General features: G+C 38.9%; 1 protein-coding gene across 1 annotated transcript; it reads left to right on the plus strand.

The window, feature by feature from the left end:
* Positions 1–5,656: 5,656 nt before the first annotated feature.
* On the plus strand, positions 5,657–12,920 carry TMEM196 (transmembrane protein 196; the record flags this gene model as incomplete). Its single annotated transcript, XM_010073586.1, has 4 exons — positions 5,657–5,713; positions 7,540–7,794; positions 9,663–9,736; positions 12,054–12,920. Coding segments are annotated over 4 exons (393 nt in total), but the record flags the coding sequence as incomplete, so codon positions are not given.
* Positions 12,921–20,575: the final 7,655 nt, after the last annotated feature.

The raw sequence follows: 20,575 nt of genomic DNA on the forward strand, positions 1-20,575 counted from the left end.
AAGTTTCCATCCCCCTTTTGCGAAGATTATTGTGTTTCTTGAAGGTAACAGGCAAACCTGTTATCTAGGCTCACTCTTTTTGCCCATTCTCATTTTTCTCTAATTTGATGCCTTTGTTTTCAGGAGTGGATTCTGTGCCCTTTATGCCTGCACTAAGAAAACTTAATCATTGTTCTGAAATACTGCTTTGAAGAAGAGTTACAATTACACCTTCTCTGCTCAGTTCACCCACTAGGGATTTCAGCTTTTTTCTCATCTGGATGGAGTTGAAGCAACAAGATTATTAAATAGAATGGTCCTCTCTAGACATTACTAATTTCAAATTTCTAGGTATTCTCAAGGCAGTCACATGTTTATTCAGTTTGTGTAAAACACAGAATTTCTGTTTTGCCACCTGACGAATAGATAGAAGTGAAGCTGTTGATTCTGTCTTGACTGTTTATTCTTTCAAGTGGGGCATTACTTGAGTAGGTATGATATGATTGCATTTTCATTGTGTTATATTCAAATTTGGAATAATTTCCCTTCCTCTGTTTCATCAGTTACATACGGATGACCCAGAATGCTGGAGGGCTTTCCACAGAGTGTGTGTATGTAGTTTGGGCTTCTTCTTTGTCATGAACAATAATTAAGGATCAAGCAGTCCTTATATTCAACAGGTTTTCTCTACTATTTTCTTCAGCCTGTCTCCAGACAGATTTTCCATAGACGGTTTTCATTTTCTCAAGCGAATTACACACACCATTGCTTTTGCCTCCTCAAAACAGAAGAAAGCAAGTTTCATAGCTTCAATATACAAAATAAAAATAGTTCCTTCTCTTCTGCATGATGGAAACCAACAAATTTTGGTTCTCTGCAGATATACTGAAACTGAATCTTTTTTTTTAGTCTAACAGTAAGAAAGACCTCTTTTTTCCAAGAGAAAGTGAAAGAAGCCAAGTCTTTTCTTTCAGCAAATATGAAATAGGGATGGATCCAAACCACAGAACTTGAATCTAAATTGAGATTTCAGCTTCCTTACCAAAATTTCTGGGTGTTTGGATCTGAGGTTTTGTTTCAATCCCATATTTAATATAAAGTAAATTAAAGCAGGATCAAAATAAGCATTCTCCTTCTCTGGGAGGTCTTTGATTATTTATTCCAAAGTTCAACAGACCAAAAGAGAGATTTCCACCGTTTAACAGCAGGTCTGGCTAACTGGGAAGGTCGCAGCTGACTGGGGGTTAGTAAATGTGATGCCGATCTACAAGAAGGGCTAGAAGGAGGATCCAGGGAACTACAGGCCTGTCAGTCTGACCTCAGTGCTGGGCAAGGTCACGGAGCAGATCATCTTGAGTGTCATCACACGGCATGTACAGGAAAACCAGGCAATCAGGCCCAGTCATCATGTGCTTATGAAAGGAAGGTTCTGCTGGGCTACCCTGATCTCCTTCTATGACAAGGTGACCCACTTAGTGGATGAAGGAAAGGCTGTGGATGTTATTTACCTGGACTTTAGTAAAGCCTTTGACACTGTTTCCCACAGCATTCTCCTGGAGAAACTGGCTGCTCATGGCTTGGACAGGAGTACTATTCTCTGGGTAAAAAACTGTCTGGATGGTCGGGCACAAAAAGTGGTGGTGAATGGAGATAAATACAGTTGTCAGATAGTCACAAGTGGTGTTCCTCAGTGCTCAGTAGTGGGACCAGTTCTGGTTAGTATTTTTATCAATGATCTGGACGAGGAGATTGAGTTCACCCTCAGTAGTTTGCAGATGACAGCAAGTCAGGGGGAGTGTTGATCTGCTTGAGGGCAGAAAGGCTCCACGGAGGGATCTGGACAGGCTGGCTCGATGGGCTGAGGACAATTGTATGACGTAAAACAAGGCTCCACGCTAGGTCCTGCACTTGGGTCCCAACAACCCCCTGCAACACTACAGGCTTGGGGAAGAGTGGCTGGAAAGCTACCAGATGGAAAAGGACCTGGGGGTGTTGGTTGACAGCTGGCTGAATGTGAGCCGGCAGCGTGCCCAGGTGTCCAAGAAGGCCAACAGCATCATGGCCTGCATCAGAAATAGTGTGGCCAGCAGGACTAGGGAAGTGATTGTGCCCCTGTTCTCAGCACTGGTGAGGCCACACCTTGAAGACTGTGTTCAGTTTGGGCCTCTCACTACAAGAAAGACATTGAGGTGCTGGAGTGTGTGCAAACAAGGGCAACGAAGCTGGTGAAGGTTCTAGAGCACAAGTCTTATGAGGAGCAGCTGAAGGAACTGGGGTTGTTTAGCCTGGAGAAAAGGAGGCTCAAGGGAGACCTTATCACCCTCTACAACTACCTGAAAGGAGGTTGTAGCATGGTAGGTGTCAGTCCTTTCTCCCAAGAAACAAGTGATAGGACAAGAGAAAATGGCCTCAAGTTGCGCCAAGGGAGGTTTAGATTGGATATTAGGAAAAATTTATTCCCTGAAAGGGTTGTCAAGCATTGGAACAGGCTGCCTAGGGAAGTTGTTGAGTCACCATCCTCGGAGATATTTAACAGACCTGTAGATGTGGCACTGAGGGACATGGTTTAGTGATGAACTTGGAAGTGTTAGGTTAAGGGGTGGACTCGATGACCTTAAAGGTCTTTTCCAACCTAAATGATTCTTATGATTCTATGATTTTCAAATATGCATATTGAAAATAAGCAGGCACAGCTGCAATGTGAATGGCAAAATCTCCACAGACAATTAGACACTCCTGCATCACCTTGCAGTCACACAAGTGTTATCAGAGGGATTCTGACTCTGCTAGGTCCCTGCTAAAACTTCACTGAATGAAAGACTAAGGCACCCACAGCCGACTGAGTTTCTAATTATCTTTTGTGCTTTGTAGTGTCTTTCTTTGGATTTTTTACCCTTTGCCCAAAAGTAGTTCTGCCCCATCTATTACTGTATGATACATTCAACCTCTGCCTCCTCTGCTAGTCTTGACATGAAATATCATGTATTATTGGAGGTATGAATAAGTCTGCAACCAAAAGTAACCCCAGAAATAATGGGAATTGGTTGCAAATAGTCGTCTACGTAGGTTTTTAAGTGATATTTTTGATCTTTTAGCCTTTTATGATTTTTCTCATCAATAATATTTAAAATGAAAGTCCGAGAGTGAAACATCTGTTTTAAGTCCAGGCTCTCTCTGGCTCCCAGGGCATTTTGGAGGGCTTATTAATTTAGCTTATCCTTCATGAAATGTTTTAGCCTTATTCTCAGCATGACTTGTGAACACTTCAACAACTGGTCATTCTTTATAAGGAGCTTATCTTCAGTGATATATTTATTTTCCACTCCTGATTTACTTATTTTCAGCATGTGTTTCCCTTAACTTACTTCAGGTTTGACAGGGTTATAAAATGTAACTACACTTAAACAGCCCACAAGGTTGATAAAAATTGACTGAGGATAATCAACGATCATGCAGAAAGGAGCAAGTCCTTCCCATGACAGTATTAGTCAGTCATGGGTAAACTGTAGTCCAGAGTAGCTCAACAGTTACAAGTTTAAATGGAATGACATATTGACATGAAGTCCTTCAGGATAGCCAGGAACAGACAGAGACTGGCAAGACAGCAGAGCCCCTGGTGTCTATATTACAGCTGAGAGTATTATAAAATAGAAGAGTTCAAAATTAATCAAACCCCAAAGCTTTTTAAGCTAGTTAAGACAGACTTGTTACAAGTCAAAACTATCATTGATGACATCTTCCAGATCCTTTCTGCAAGCTTTCCAGAGCTCATAAATTTTTCCTTATACAGAATTTTCCTTTCAATCCTATTCAATCGCTACAGAGAGGAATGATATTATTAATCGGCTTTATCAAGTCTGACTGAGTAGAACTTAATTACAGCAATGTCTTGAACAAAAATTTTTTTGAGATTTCTGCATTAATGTTGAGAAATACAAAATACTACATGTGAAAAACTGAAGCACGCTTTCAGTTGAAGGCAATCTGTAATGACAGAATTGGGAGTGAAACTCCAAAACTTCACAGAAAGCCTGAGTGAAAACTTAGAAGACAGGTGTCATAGGTCTGAGCTGAAATCTCCTTTGCCAAAGGCGAAGGGGCAGAGGGAGTCCTACCCATTGCTTTTTTGATTGCTGTTCCAATAGGTGAGCTCTAACAGCAATTACCAGTTGTATGTCTTGGTACGTCCTGAGCCATTCAGTGCCATGGTCTACCTGACCCATTCCTCTCCATCGGCAGTATTAAGTCCACATCTTGAGCTTAGTATAGAGGTAAATAATATTTAAAAAATTAACCATATTAGTTGTGGGGAACTGATTCAATGGACCCAACTCAGAGTAAAAATGTATCTCAAGTCTCATGCTTAGCTATATGCATGAACTACTTTAGTTGGAGGGAGATATACTATGTATTAAAGAACCTCTTCAACTGAAATACTCAAGTTGCAATATTTTGGAGGGTAAATGAGATGTACATGCAATATATTACATGGACTGAAAAAAAAATGTTTCATTTTTTTTTCACTTATGCAACAGCCAGGTCTGTTCTGTGATTTAATGCCAAATCAAGGTCAGGCAGAGCCTTTTGCTAGAAATGCCATCTCAGTGCAAAAAGGAGGTGGAAAAATCCAGTTTTAAAACTCTAAAATTACTTCTCAGTAGAGATCTAGGGTTAGCTTTACTGAAAATAAGTAGCCTAGATTTCTTAATAAAGAAGTTTATGAGGTATCAAAGAAATCTTTTGACAGTATTAGAAACACCTGGAGAAGGCTTTATTGCTTTCATACAACTACTGTCATTCCTACCATGACTGCTCCCTCGGGGACTGTTCCCTGTTTCCCTCATTAAACCTTTTTGTAGAAGGAAAAAGGGACATCAGAGAATGTCACTGGTCTTTGATGCAGGTCACTAAAAAGCGTTAACACCTATTCATATCAGCTGGTAGGGGGTGTTTCAGTTTTTGTTAATTAGTTTTTGCCTAATGCTTGATGTGACAATTAGGAGATCAGTTTGTGAGAGGGAACTACATGAAAAAATTACAGATAACTTCGTGCTATCTCTTATAAAGCGGGCTATCTAGAATCTGAATGCTTCTTCCTGAATGTTCAGAATAACCACACCAACAGAGATACTTATATTTACACCTGCACCCAGGGAGGTGGCTGAACTGCATTCTTGCCCAGAGTCCCACTGTCCATGTTGTCCATGTATGTTCCCTCAGTGGTTCACATGGTAGGATCAGGGCACTACATACCTCAGCTATGCTTGAAAGTAGATGTTTTGGATCATCCACTACTATCTTGTGAAACTTTTCTGAGAAAAGAAAAAAAAAAAAAAAAAAGTAAAACGGCATCTTTTGTTTGCAACATCACTGGGGTGTTTTTTTAATGTTTTATTTACCCAAGCAACTTAAGAGTAGGATTTCTTTTTTTTTTTTTTTTTAATTTTTTATGAGTAATAATCCTCAGTCTGACTTTTCATTCCAGTTTCTTCTTCTCAGATAAGTGCATTTATGGATGAGTTATAAATTCCTGAAACATAAGGTTTGTGATAAAAATGCTGACAACAACTGTAACTATTGCCTAACCTACTGTTGTGGTCACTACTACAGCAAGACAGCAGAATGTAAACTTGAGACCTTAAATGATGAAATAATTGGTATACTTTTTTCTTTGCAGTTTCTGCTTTGTGGCATATGTGGAATTTTGTGCGCCAAAAAAAAATCTGGACTTGTTGTAAGTTTTTCCACTGCATATATAACACATAAGTATTTGAAAGGCATACTTATCTAACTTGAACTCCTTACTGGGGGCTTTCTGTGTCCAAGTGTTTCTGATAAAAAATCAGTAATAATTGCAAGTCATCAGTCCAAAAAAAGCAATCAGCACTTTGGGTTAATCAAGCAAAACAAGGCAGTTCTGAAATGGCCTATTTAGGTTATGTCTGTTTAAGCCACACATCTCCACTTATCACTGTTTGGATAAATACGGAAGGAAAACCTGCTGACACGAATTTATGCCATGTCAATAAAAACGTTCCCCAATAACTTCACTGGATTGTAACTACTCTCCTTCAAAAACCCATTTCTGTGCAGTGTGGCATGACTGGGCTGCCACCTCAATGAAACTGCTGACCAGGTTTGATTCTAGATATTGTAGCTGTTCACTGTTTTAAGAAGTTCTTTGTGCAAACAGAACCACAAATAAGCCAGTTTTAAAGTGATGGCAGATGTTTTCTGTTTCTTCTAAGAATCAGAAGTACAGTAATTTTTCTGACTGCAGTAAAATTGTGTTATTACTACACAAGTCACAGCAGATCTTTATGTTAAAGACACGATCCTACTGTAAGTGATAATGTCTGGCTTAATTTCTTGTCAGCTTGATTATTCTGCCATATGCAGATGGAAGTCACATAGAACCAGTGTAAGTGTGGAAGGAATTAAGATCTCTCTCAGGTTATTTTTGAATATCAATGAGTTGAACCCCGTTACAATGATAGTCTCATTTCTTAAAACCATGTGGACGATAACCAGTTTCTAAAAGCTGTCTGTTCTGGTGATCTCACGGTATAGTCACTTCCCAGTGGACTGCAACATCTTGCCTGAATACCACATTTGTGATGAAATTCTCATCTAAGTTGTATATGGAAGTGGTCTATAAGACTCCATAAATTGTTCCTACCACATTAGCTAAGTCCATATACAAAGCCATATTGAATAACATCAAAGGCCCATCTAGATCAACATCTGACAGGCCAGCAGTACCAAGAGAAGTGAATAAGACAACAATTTAGCAGTGCCTCTATAATAAAGTCTTCTGCCCTTGAGCCACTTGTGGCTCAAGGACATCAGAACCAGTGGCATCTGTGTGATTAAAGTGATAGAAGGTCTTTAAACGTGTCTCATTAATTGCAGCCTGTTTCACGTTCTTCTAAAGATCCCAGAAACATTTTAGCCAAGTTATAAACAAACAGACAAACACATAGTCACCACACTGACCTCCTGTAGAGTTGCATTACAGATTTCTTTGTTGTTTCTGTTGCTTCTTTGTCCAATACATTCACCTTAAAAACTTTTGAAGTCGCCACACAAAAATTTCAGAAAGCCCCCAAACTGCTGTCTGACTGAACAAGAGGCAGAGTTAGATGGCACACAAAGCAAGAGAGATTCACTGCCAATACACGAGGCATTTACTCCTGAGGAGTGGTGAGAAACTGCACAATAGAAAATTACAACATTCTGTCATGTTACTGTTTTGAATCACATCCTCGAAGTCAGATTTGTGTCCTAGTAGTCCTTCCATTGACTAGCTTTTAACATGAGCAACTCATTCTACCCAACTTTATCATACATGTAACATCGATCTTAACTTTTGTATACCAGAAGCTATTGTATTCCCTTCGAGCGCTGCAGGAGCTGAGGGAGTTAAAAACGAGTGTCTGTGAAGTGTTTTGCAGTCCCTGATGCTATTCAAGCATTGAATTATGGTTAATCTCATTTTTTATATGAATGTGTCTCCAAAAAATGTTACTGTGACGTAACCTCTCTTGTCTTTCCTGACAGATGATACTTTTTTCTGCCTGTTGCATCTGTGGACTAATCGGAGGAATCTTAAATTTCCAATTTCTTCGTGCTCTGACAAAGAAGTCATCTGCTCTCTATTCTTTGCATCTTGCCTCCATGTCTCTTGCATGCATTGGAATTGGTGGTTGCACCCTTTCTTCATGGCTCACTTGTCGGCTAGCCAGCTATGAACAAAGGCGAATGTTCTCAGAAAGAGAACATTCATTGCATCACTCCCATGAAATGGCAGAAAAAGTGAGTTGTGTGTCCACCCTTATTCGTTCTGCTTCTCTTAAAATGCTACTGTATGCATTAACATTTACAATTCACAAGAAATGTATTCAGTTTTCGGTTTTATATGAGAAAGACCTTCTGGGAAATACTGCCATTCTGTGTGAGCTTTATTATGTTGCATTTTATGGAGCTATTTTTAGGTACTGTGTATTTGCAGTACATCCATTTCAATGAAGTACATCCACTTTCAACATAATTCCATTGTATAGCTATTCAAGTGCTTAGCTGCTAAATATAGCACTTTATAAAAAATCAGAAGCCTTATTAATATGGATTATCATGTATTGTACTGTGAAAAAGCACAGACTGTTTTCTGTGACAACATCATTGCATGCTTCCAGGATTTAACCAATTTCTTCCTCTCCCAAGTACTCAGCTTATAAAGTAGGTTATTTAAACACCAAAGCCACAGTTCACAAACCTAGATGACTAAACCTAAGCACCTAAGGGCATATTTAGACACCGAAATGAAACTGGTCGGATTTCCAGCAGCACTGAGCATTTATTGCCTTTCTGTGCAAAAAGGAAGCTTATCAAGGTGCCTAGGTCTATGTTTAGGTGCTGAAACTTAATCCCCCAAAGTTGAGCATGTAGGGCCAAAAGAATTAATTGAATAAAATTATTGAAATCAGCTCCTTGGATTTACAGATATGATTAATACTTGAGGAGTAAAATTTTCGCTGACACCCTGTGTTTTACATTTGGACTTCATATCCAATGCCTTTCATTTGAGAAATGAGTAGGGAAGGGAACAAAAGCAAGTGGACAGCCCGTCTAAACCTCCACGTACAAGTTTCATTACAGTTAAGTTCAACAGTCTGTATCACATCTACTGAGACCTCCGAACAGCAGAGTGAGGATTAATTCAGACTGTAGAATGTTTGCAGATTCCCTGACAAAAAAATGATATAGCTGTTAATTGTCCATTAAATAAAATTGACTTGTCACTTTTCTTCGGTTTCTTAACTGAGATGAGACTCCAAGTAGAAATATAGACTGAATTCACCTTAGAAGACGTTTCAAACATATTTTTAAAAGTTAAAAGTTTATAACAGTACCATAAAACAGGGGTGATAAAATCAAGGGGAGAGATAAATTTCTCCCTCTCATTTTAAAGTGAAGCATAATTCTGATGAGCTATGTAGGCAAGTATGACCATGGTCTTGCAGATGGTAGGCTAGATCCTGCCTTCAAAGAGGTTCTTGACTCAACAAGGAGAAAGATGAAGCCCATTTGAGAGAAAAAGAGAGAGGTTAAGAAAAAATAAATGGCCTGGGAAGAAAAAGTTTTCAAAACACAAACACCTTCCAACCCTATCAGTTTTGGCTAAAGATGACCATGTATTGCAGTAGTTCACTGCCTCCTTTCCTGGCCTGTTGACCTATTGAGCTTTTGGACACTTAGCAGTGAGGACTGCTAGGTGCCCACTTATCTTCAGTGAAGGGCCATGATGCATGTGCAGAGCAACCTTATTGCATATGCTCAGAGAATGTGGGATGCGCCCTACCGATGGTGGACTCCCTGCATGTGTGTTGTAGAATCAAGTATGCACGCACAGATGGTCTGATCTGGGACTTCTTAGACCTACAGCCTGCGGACAGCCTGTTTCTGGCAGGTTTGAGTACATTAGCTCAAGGCATGACCCTATAAAGTAATGAAGGCTACTTAAAAACTTACATTAAGTTAGGCCCTGATTTAGAAAATAGCTTTAAGTGTTTTATATATAAGACTATTTTGTATATTTATACTGATATACACTGATATAGACATGTACTGCATGTGCATTTGTTTGTGCTATATTTATTGTATAATTGTTATATTTATATTAGAGATTGAGGGGTATTGAAATAACCGACCTGCCCAGCTGCCCGGTGGTTCCCCCGACACCAGAGTTAACTCCAAGGTACGCTGAACACTAGGGAGCTACCATGTTGTTATGTCACTTCAGGAAGGGCCATCTCTAAGAGGAAGTCATAGTTTCAGCTAATCAAAGTTGGCTGATGTTGTGATGTCACTCTGAGTCAGGAATGGTGCTTCCAGGTGGTGACATAATTCTACGTGGTGAACGCTGCAATCTGGAAGTAAGTTGAGTATTTAAAATATTCACCCTAGTTATAGACATCCAAATGCTCCCATTTGGATGTTGTCACCGTTGACTCACTCTGCTTCTAATCTGTATGCTCCTTCATTTCTTGAATTCAGAAATGTTTTTAAATTTATTAATACTTTTATTTTTGAAAATAGAAATATTGGGGGAAATAAATGGTTTTCAATATTTTCTGAAATTATGATGATATTCTAATAGCTGATGTTGGCAGAGGATTCAAGTGACAAAACTAACAAAAGGAAACTTACACTCACTCATAAGTAGCCTTCTGACAGATCATTACTATTAACTTGTGGCTGACTGACAGTTAATATTAAAGAACTTTGGTATTCTTGGTCCCTTTCCCAGCTGACTGATATCTTCATCATATATCCAACAAAGAGTTTAGGCACCTACAAACAGGCAAAACATAGTGCCTTGTTTCAGAGCAGACAGCCCCTAGACTGGGATCTTGAGGCTAGTGTCAGGCATGCATGGTTCTCTTCTGTACTTGAGGAGAATAAGGCACCATACGATGCATCCAACACCATCACCTGCCAAATGCAAAGCTGGGTGGTAGAAAATGCTCAAAAATCAGTAAGTTTACACACTGCATTTTCTTTGAATCTTATGCTTGATTCAGGAGTATTGATTGGCAAGGGTACTTGTTTTGATGGCCCTAAATTTACTTTGGAGAAAGGCATCGCACATCCTTTGTTTCAAAAACTGTTCAGGGAACAATTAAGTCTTGTGATCTATTTTAAAATACAGCTGGTAACACCTGAGAGACAAGGCAGCAGAGCTTCCACTTTATGTGAAACTTTGAGTTCTGGTCTCCGCCTCCCAAACTACTTGTAAATCAAATATTGTGGATTAAAAGGAGAGAAAGAGTCAGACTAGGAATAAAGACCAGGCCCCAGAATTTTCTTCTCTTTACCAAGAGTCTCAGCTACTATGCTATAGAGTCAGGCTCATTCATTCTGTCTCTCTTTAGCCAATAAATCTCGCTTTACTTTCTTTATAGAAACTTACACAACATGGGGGACAGACAAATCTTACACATTTTCTCCAACTCTACCTAGGAAGTGGAAAAGGTGAATTTAATCTTTCCATGCAGAGAAGATCTTCTGGTTCTCATGCAAACATTTTAGAACTAGCCCAACAGTGGTGCCTCTACCTCATCTACCTGAATTTTAAAAAGAATAGCCTAAATTGCATTTTCACACGTGCCCATTCCTCTTGGCATAGTATGTTCTCAGGGATCTCTCACTGGACATAAGCAGCAGATCATTTCTGCATCCTGACTCAATTTGGTATGAAACAGCCCTCGGACTGCACAGAAGGCGGCAGTTCTCAGCATAAAATCCACTTGGCTTTGTAGCCTTGAAGGTCAGATAAGTGATTAACTAATGTAGCCATCTCCAGGCTTAGACAGCTGCTAAATAGGTATTGTTCGGATTGCAATTTGAGAATTAGAAAATCTAACTCCAAACAAATCTTGGTTTAGGTGCTTTAGGATTCTGACTCATGATCAGGTCAGCTTACTTTGCAGACTCATCTGCCACTTGAGTAGCAATTGCTGAACTGCTAAAAATTGTAGTCTGGCATACTAAGTGAAAACCAAAATCAATCCCATCCCAAAGCAAGCAGTCAAAACCCTTAAGTCCTATTTGGATATAGACCTACTTCCCAAATGTCTATCCCAGCTAGCATCAAAAGGCATCTGTTTGTGGCATGTCAGCACAGAAAAAGTTTTGAATGGAAATGAAGACTCAGTTACCATCTTGTTCCTTTGCACATTACCACACAAGCTTTATTGACACACTTTCAAAGGACAACATCACAAAACTTGCACGGATGCCATAAATGCTGTACATGTGGTCTGAGAGTAATGTCCAATGCAATCACTATCAATGACTCTATCAGCTTTCAAATGTACTTAATTTATGTAGGGAGAAATGTGATTTCTTTTCTTTTACAGTGAGATTTATTAAGCCAAATAAAAAAATGTAAAGTTTTTCTGAATGTCTGAAACTCAGAGTTTGTTAATTTTTTCTTACGACCTTAGCTAACTAAATTTCAAACACCATAAAATAATTGTATTTTTCATCAGTGTTTTCTATTCTTGTTGCAGGAAATGACAGACAACCTAAGCAATGGTGGCCCACATCTGATTTATAATGGAAGTGTATATTAAGAGATTTTTAAAAGTTCCATGGAAAGAAGTGGGTTTAGATTTTTCTTCGGAAAAAAAAATAAACTCCAAGAAACTGAGAAAATGGAACTATCTTAGCTTTTATGGCTCAAATGTCAAAGCTGCAGAACAGCACAGTTGCATTTCCCTTTTAGAAATGTGTTCAAAATTTGTCTCCTGAACATTTTGCAGATTTACAATATTTATTCACTTCCTGGCTGCTCTCTTTTGTTTTTTTTTTTTTGTCTGAATAATTTTTCAGAATGGTGAGAGTATTTGAAATAGACTTCTCAAGACAACTCTTCTGACGAAGCCTCAGAAAACAAAAAAAAAACCCCAGTTAAACTGGACCACATTTAGCCCAGTCACAGTATTCCTAAAGAGAAGAGAAGAGAAGAGGACAGAGGAAGGATGGCTCAGGGGAATATTTTTCTCCTCCCCACTTAGCAGCACCTGGTGTAATATGATGGCTTCAAATCATGTGGCATGGTACCAGCAACACACCTGCACAGTCCCACTGCCCACATTGCGAATGCATCCAGCCTCAGTTTTCCCAGCAGATTGTATCAAAAGAGAGTGCAAATTACTCTTCCAAAAGGCTCCCATTTCCAATTCAGAGTGTAAATGAACAGTGTGCTGAAAACAACACCAATGTCTTTGTTTTGAAAGACAGAATGCTCTAAGAATGCCATAAATCAAAACCTTACCAATGCCTTGTTGTAAAGAAATTGTAAATATTTCCAATTTGTGAATGAAGTATATTTCGTAATTTGTTCATAAAAGATGACAAATAAAATTAAATCTAAACCAGATATTTTAGACAGATCTTTCGGTTTTTTTTCTTGTTAAAAAGATCTTGCAAAGCTGAACCATTATGTTTGTAATTTTGCACAACACACTGAAAGTTTCCTAAAGGGATGAAGCAAGCTCAGAAAGGAGAAAAATGAAGGCTGAACAGAGGCATAGTCAAGGTCAGAACAATGCTGGCAATTCTGTAGACCCACAACAGAGTTTGGGGTCTGTTAAAGCAGTGTGTATGTATATTAAGTCAGCAGCTTTAACTGACCCTAAACTTTATTGTAGGACATAGTGGCTCATAGAGCCATGAAAAATGGAAGATGTAATCTGTAGCAGAACATATACAGCATAATATTAATATAAAATATTAATATAAAATGTTAATATAAAATCACTCATATTTTACGTGGTGAGTCTATGACTGTGCTGCAAAGCCCAGCACTTCAACATGAGTTTGAGATGTGGGCATTACTGCTAACTGGCAACATTTGGTGATTTATACCCATGTTCCCAGACAAGCATGAGTAGAATCTTACTATTCAAACCACACCATAAAAACCTCCAGAAATTATATTAAATTGTTTTGTGACTCTATATAAAATAATCTACAATTCAATTATCTTAGGATTTTTTGAGTCTGTAAGGGAGTTTCCCATCTAATTACAACACAGGAAACATCTTCACTATGATTTAAGGCTCTCACATTTCATGCAAATTAGTTGGATGGCTAAGCTTGTGAGTCAAAAACTGGTCCACCTTATAAGGCTTCTCTTCACTTATCTACTGCCTCAAAGGGCTTTTGAATCTTCTCTAAGCCCCTGATATACTAATATGTATTATGTAAATTAGTAATTGCTAATGAGAGTGTTCAAGTTCATAAAGACTATAGATACTGTCATAGCAAAAGAATAAGCTGTTAGGGCGTCTCTGCTCAAGGAAAGTGCTCCTCTTCACAGGTCCTACCAGCCATTAGACTGTCTCCCCTACTACATTCCAGACTGTTTGGGCTCTTTATAGGTACCATTGCCTCCTCAGCTTGATGCTCCTCCTCCTCAGCAGCAGGAAATATGGGATATAGCTGTCGCAAATATGTGCTCCTTCTGGGAGCACTTTTGTTGCAGCTCTTGACACAACCTGGGCTGCAGAGTTTCATACAGGTTGAAGAAATCCACACTGGCCGCAGAACCAGAGGAGGTGGTTCTGTAAGATTGCTTTTCTCATTGCATCAGTACAAAGAGGGTAAAAGGGCCTTATCAAAGAAAAACAAAAATAAAATAAAAAATGACTCAAAAATCCACCTCAGAACTACCTGGCTAAGGTTCATCACAAACTCTGGAAGGGAACTGTAAAATCACGGTTGGTACAGAGGTATCTTGCAACACTTCAGGATTGGGAACTGTAGCTTCAGATCCTAGAGAGTGGTTTGGAATTGCAGTTCAGAATCTGCTCAGGAACGATGCGAAAGAACAGACCATAACACCACCCACTTATCACAAACACTTAATTTCCTGGCATGGTAGTAAGAGTATGCGATGATGCAGGGGAACAGGCAACTCTTCTATATTTGACAAAATAGTCCAGTGCAATAGTCACTTTCTCACGCTTTGGAAAGGAGGATACATTCTCCAAGCTTACAATGTTTGAAGCCTTAGTGTAACTTCTGAAATACGACCACACCACTTCTTCTGCTTTTCAGGCATTGCTGGAAGGAGAGAACTGGGCCCCAAAGAACAAAAGATTCAATTATTTGGATTTTTTTTTTTTTAGTTCTTTTGCTGCCAAGCCTGTAGAATGCAGAAAAACTGGCTGGTCCCTGCATTAATAAAAGGCTTGAAAATGCAAAGCTGGAATTCAAAAGACAGGGCCAAATGTGATGAAGATGACTGCTCTTACCTGGGACACACAAAGAGGATCAAAATTCCCAAATTCAAAGTAAATTACCATAATATATGGATGTGGTAGGGGAATTCCAGGAAACATTTCACTTCATTTAATGAAGTTTTGTTCCATAACTGCATACATAGTTCAACTGTAATGGAAATATTTTCTGTAAGTTTTCATTAGTGGTACAGCTGAAAGGACACTCATTCCACTTGCCAGCTGTATGAAAACAAAAACTTTCAGTTTTCAGAATGTGACCAGCCAACATATCTACACCAATAGCTTGTAGGCTGGGCACCAAAATCCATTTTAATCTAAATAACATGAAGTATGTATTGTCCTTGATGCAGTTATTTCTGATTCATGGTGCTGTAAAAGCAGATACTGGCTCGGATTCTCTCAGAGATATTCAGCTGTTATTTACTAAGTCAAGCAACACTCTTCCAGAAGGTGGTTACTTATTGAACTTTGTGCATAGGGCTTAGCTGGTAAGTTCTTAATGTATGTCTTAATATTTTGGGCTATATTTTAGCCTATGCTTGACATTTCATGGAACCTGAACTTATGAGAAACACACACATTTTGAATTTACAACCATCAACAGTTCTTATTGCAAACTGTGCAGAAAAGTGTATATAATACATTTTAAATCTTTGTCTTGCACAGTCTTCAATATTTATTTGTGGTATTAGGACATTATTTCCCTTCAGATGGTCTGGGGAGGTATGAAGGACAATGGAGCAGGTCAGATGCAGTAGGAAATTGATATGCAGTAAGCCACAATCACAAACAGGTGTATTTATACCAAATTTTTCCTTGAGAGTGTGATTTTGAAGATAGAGAGAAAACAGAGTATAACAATTTAAGCCATTTTTAATCCTTTCAGATCCCAGTACGAGGCAGGTTAGCATTCCCTTCCTGTATCAAAGTAACGTCTTTAGCTCTACTATAAACCTCCAACAAGTTCCACAAGGTTGTTGTACATGCATCCGGAGACAGATTTTGAAGAATAGTTTTAGAGCTTGTACAAGGGCTAGGCAGACAGACTCACAATCTCCAAGGAAAAAAAAAAAAAAAAAAAAAAAAGGAAAAAGAAAAAAAGAAGAATTTTTTGGTAAAACATCATTTAATTGGAGTGAAGATGCTAACCCACCCTAGTTTAATATCATCAGTCTGAGGAACTCTGAGTGAACTTAGGAAGCTTGTTCAGAAAAGTCTTTTTCCCCCCTAATTATAAAGTTATGAAAATGTGATTCACTGTTCTGAAGGCAAAGAGTGAACTGGGTGGGATAAACCAGTAGCTGGAATTCCAGCAGATAGTTCTGTGCCTGCAGACATTTGTCTGGCCATGGAAATGTTGTTCTGCTTCAGAAAGAAGCAGCTTTGATTTGGAGCAAAAAGTGCAGAGGGCTGCTGCACCAAGGGCTCTCTCTTCATCTCTCTACAAAGTAGTCAAAGAAACATTGAAGACACAGGATAGACACATCTACTTCTGCCAGGGAACTAAGAATAAACTGCAGAGAAGCGTCACAATTGCTCTGCGGTTCCCTCAGATGAGCCCTGCACATACACAGAATTGGTACTTTGTTTTTTTCCCCTCGCATTACATTTGATTTTCTGTAAGGTATCTTTTATGTCCTTGAACAACTGAGTCACAGCAGGTTGCTTTAATGTTTTCCACACCAGTGTAATTTTGCTTTGTAATCAGTAGAAGGTTGTTTGGTTTGGGTTTTTCCCTCAGAGATCCTTTCTGAAAATCCAGTTTTAATCTTTCTATAAGCTGCAATGTGTCCTTCTAAAAATGTATGCAGTTATGGCATGTTGAACAGGTTGACCACATACATTAATTAAAAATAACTCTGCTTCCATGAAAATAGGTGTTCTGATGAACTGGTATAATGTGCAATGGGAACATGCCAGGAAGGCAGGCAGGAAGAGGGACCACAAGAACAACTGAAAAAGCCTTGAACTGCAAAATGTCACTGCAGCTGTGCATATAATTCCACCGATACAAACCAGGTATATGAATCAACACACCTTCTCTTTCTACCCCTAGGAAAGCAGACACAGATTTAAAAAGAGCTAAGAGCCATCAGGATTTCCTGCCCTCTTTTCTCACATCCCCTTCCTAGTAGCTAGTGTGAAACAAGTCAAATGATGTAACCGGGACCACAGACTTGCACAGCTCCTCTCCCCTATCATTAGGTGAACCTGTTTTTCTCTCGCTTATGCCTCATGCTGGTTCAAGCTAGGAGGTCATATCTTATATCTTTCCTTATAACTTTTCTTCTGTTAAAATACAGCTGTACCCTCTAAAGTGATTACTATTTAATAAATTCACAGAATCACAGAATCACAGAATCACAGAATGTTAGAGATTGGAAGGGACCTCAAAAGATCATCTAGTCCAATCCCCCTGCCGGAGCAGGAAAAAAAACAGCATCGGCATCACGGACAGGATTCTTACCTTCCCCACCCAGAAAAAGCAAACACAGATCATTGCCTTCATTTTGTAGAAAGCTTGCAAATGAGGCAAATCTAAATCTAAACCATGAAGTCCAAAAACCCAGACCGACAGTATTAAATTCCTGTGGTTTGCTAAACTTACCGATATCATTGCTGTCTTCCTCCCTAAATCCAGGCATAAACTCCAGGAATGCTGACAGCTAATATTTTTCTGAGGACTGTTTATTAACTATGTAGGACCCTGGAAAAGTATGTGTGTCAAAGCTCTTTGGTAGCCATTACACATAAAGGACAGGTTAACACTGATACCCACCCTGTGGTTGGCAGCAGCAGAAATCTTGAAATGGCCCAAGAGTTTTGGATCTAAATGCCACAAACAGCATGGGATTCTGGATGATTGTATTTATGCAAGGGATTGTTTTGGTTTTATTTTATACTTGCTAAAAATATCGTACAAAACCATGAATAAGACTGTTAAGTTTGTAAATTAAGACATTCAAGCATGAATGGATTTTAAGACTAGAAAGCACTGTAAGACCAACTAGTTTTTCCTTCTGTATAGCACAAGACATGATACTTCATCTGACAATTCTTGTATCAACCACATAACATCTGGGTAAGCAACACGTATTTTTAGAAGTAATGAGGAAAATAAGGAATTTTTTATGTTTTTGAATCTATCTCCTTCCCTGATTTCCCTCAAGGGATAGACAGATCTTTTGTGTGAGTTTTTTTTGAGGCTGGCAAGCTTACTTTTAACACTGACACATCACACAATAAGGAATCCTGCAGAACCCCCATAATCCTCAGATGCGGAACCAGTTACGGTATAATTGCATTAATGAGGTACTCCTAACCTGAGCTCATTAGCCATGCTGAGAGGCAGAGCTGACAGATCTGAATACAGAACCACATGCATATGAATATATTGCTTCTGCACTTTACAGATCATGTACAGTAACACACAGTGTGGCACAGGCACACATATACTGCTTCAAGCTCATGCCCAGCTCTGCACAGAGAGAGTCCTGCTCTCTAGCTTTCAAAGCCAACTGTCAAACAAAGGTGAAAGACTACATGGAGATGACATTTCCATCTGTCAAAAGAAAGATGTTTGCCTTATGTTAAATGGCTTGCTCAGGAGGGAATGACCTTTCCCCCTTCCCTTATGATATACGTTATTTTTTTCAGAGTCTGTGCTATGGACTTGGGTCATTAACAGCCTCTTGGCAAGTAATGCAGCCAGAATGAGCATCCAACAAAACAGCTTCAAGGACATATAAATACTAATTGGTTGCAATTTGCATTCAAGTAAGTGTTACAACATTATTAAGTCTATGACTGCAGTGAAGAGCTTGTGTAGGCACAAAGGAACCAACTGCATCCATTGCAAGACTGGAAAATTTGAAAATAAACTTTAATTCTAAGGAAAAGGGTTTAATGATGTATTGGCCTGTCACACATCTAATGAGAGTAAAAAAAAAATAAATTAAAAACAAGGTGGATTTGTTCAATATGTCTTTAAATTCTTCACTTTCATTTTAACAATTTTTTCGTGTGTTCAATTTATTCTTTTATTTCATATGTTTGGGACTCCCCTGTGCTGTATAGTATTATATTCAATATTTGATTTGGAAATCCCACACACATAAAATAATGAAAAAGATTTGAAATTAATTGTTCATGCTTTCTGAAGAAAGGATACTATGTACAACTTCCCAAATCTTAATGTCCCTTTTGAGGACTACATGTACTTAAGGAACTGCTTCCACTGAGAGCAATGGTACTAAGATGTGTTTAAGGTTAAACTTGGACAGCTGTCTCAAACAAGGATTCTTCTGTGAATGACAGCCTAACACTGAGATGAGTCCAATGACTAATAACTACTCTTGGTTTGCAGTGGTGTCAATCAGGCCCTTAATCTGCATCTCCCTGAACTCTGCAAAAATAGCAAGTGCATGTACAGACCAAAAGCACAGAAGTGATCAATCAGAATGAATAAATTTTATAAGTACAGATTTACTGGAAGGGAAAAAAAAGGAAAGGGACAAACCTTTCCATTAGCACCCAACAGTGAAAAATGCCAATTTCTATAGGTCAATGCAATCACAGCTGCCTTGCCTGCACAGTCCCCCAAGGTAGACTGCACCAGCCTTTACCCCCCACAGCACCTACATTTATAGTCTGCAATACTTGCAAGTCTTTAAGATGACTCTTTTTAATGGTTTCCCCAAATGCACTGCTCTTAACCCCCAAAAAAGTTCATGCTTGAACTCTGAAGATTTGTTTGGAAGGCTTTACTTTTGATTTGAAATAAATGTACATTCTGGGGACCTCCAGGATATTCATTGCATCTGTCAAGGAATGGAAACATAACAGATGCCCGCCAGCTTACTGGCAAAGAGAAGCGGCTATGTCAAAACAACATATTTATTTGGAATAAAGAATCTAAATTTAAATCTCCTTCTTTGGCAACACTCATATCTTTGGCATTTACATTTCCAATGTTTATACTACTGTCTTAAGAACACTTAAGTAGAACCTTTATTTCCAAATAAAGTTTCATAACTTGGCAGGCTCATGCTCACTTTATAAATATAAGAACTTCAAATCCTTTTCCATATAAACGTGTGTAATATTTCCTACCAAAAGTCTGTGACAGCCAAGAAGTTCAATTCTTCTCAATCTAAAAACCTGTGCAAAACAGGTCATCCAAAATAAAGCACCAGCCCAGGCATAATTACAAATATACATGTCCAGTAAGGGTAAATAAATAAATAACCTCTAAGTATTAAATAGCAGCAATTTTCCAGGAAAATTATATTGTATGTTAGAATATTCCATAGGTTCATTGGAATACAGCGGCAGTGAAAAAAACCAGGAGGCCTTTTCCTCCTAAGAGTGTCCACAGTTCTCTACTAAATTGGAAATTAGCAAAAAGTGAGGAAGACACCTCCAGTTGTCCTCCTTGCTGGTATGCATGCAGCCGGGCAGGGGGGTGGCTGCCAGGGAGCTGTTCATTTCCTCCTGTCAGCAAGCATCTGGGAGATGGCCCAAAGATGCACAACACTGATGTAGGCACCTTGCCTTCTGCTCCGAGACACTGAACAAAAACAGAACGAAAAAAAACAAACGTGTATTTTTCCAGCTGACACCCTCAATACACAGCACCACATGAGCAGTCTCACCGATTGCACAGAGGGTGATTGCAGAAGCAGACACTACTCACTGAGAATGGGTGCGGTGCTGCTTTTGCCCAGATTACTTAAATTTTTTTATAAATCCACAGCAAGAGATTAGGAAGAGGTTTGAGCATG

This window comes from Pterocles gutturalis, unplaced genomic scaffold (genome assembly GCF_000699245.1).
Source record: "Pterocles gutturalis isolate BGI_N339 unplaced genomic scaffold, ASM69924v1 scaffold25457, whole genome shotgun sequence".
In the NCBI taxonomy this organism is placed as follows: Eukaryota; Metazoa; Chordata; class Aves; order Pterocliformes; family Pteroclidae; genus Pterocles; species Pterocles gutturalis.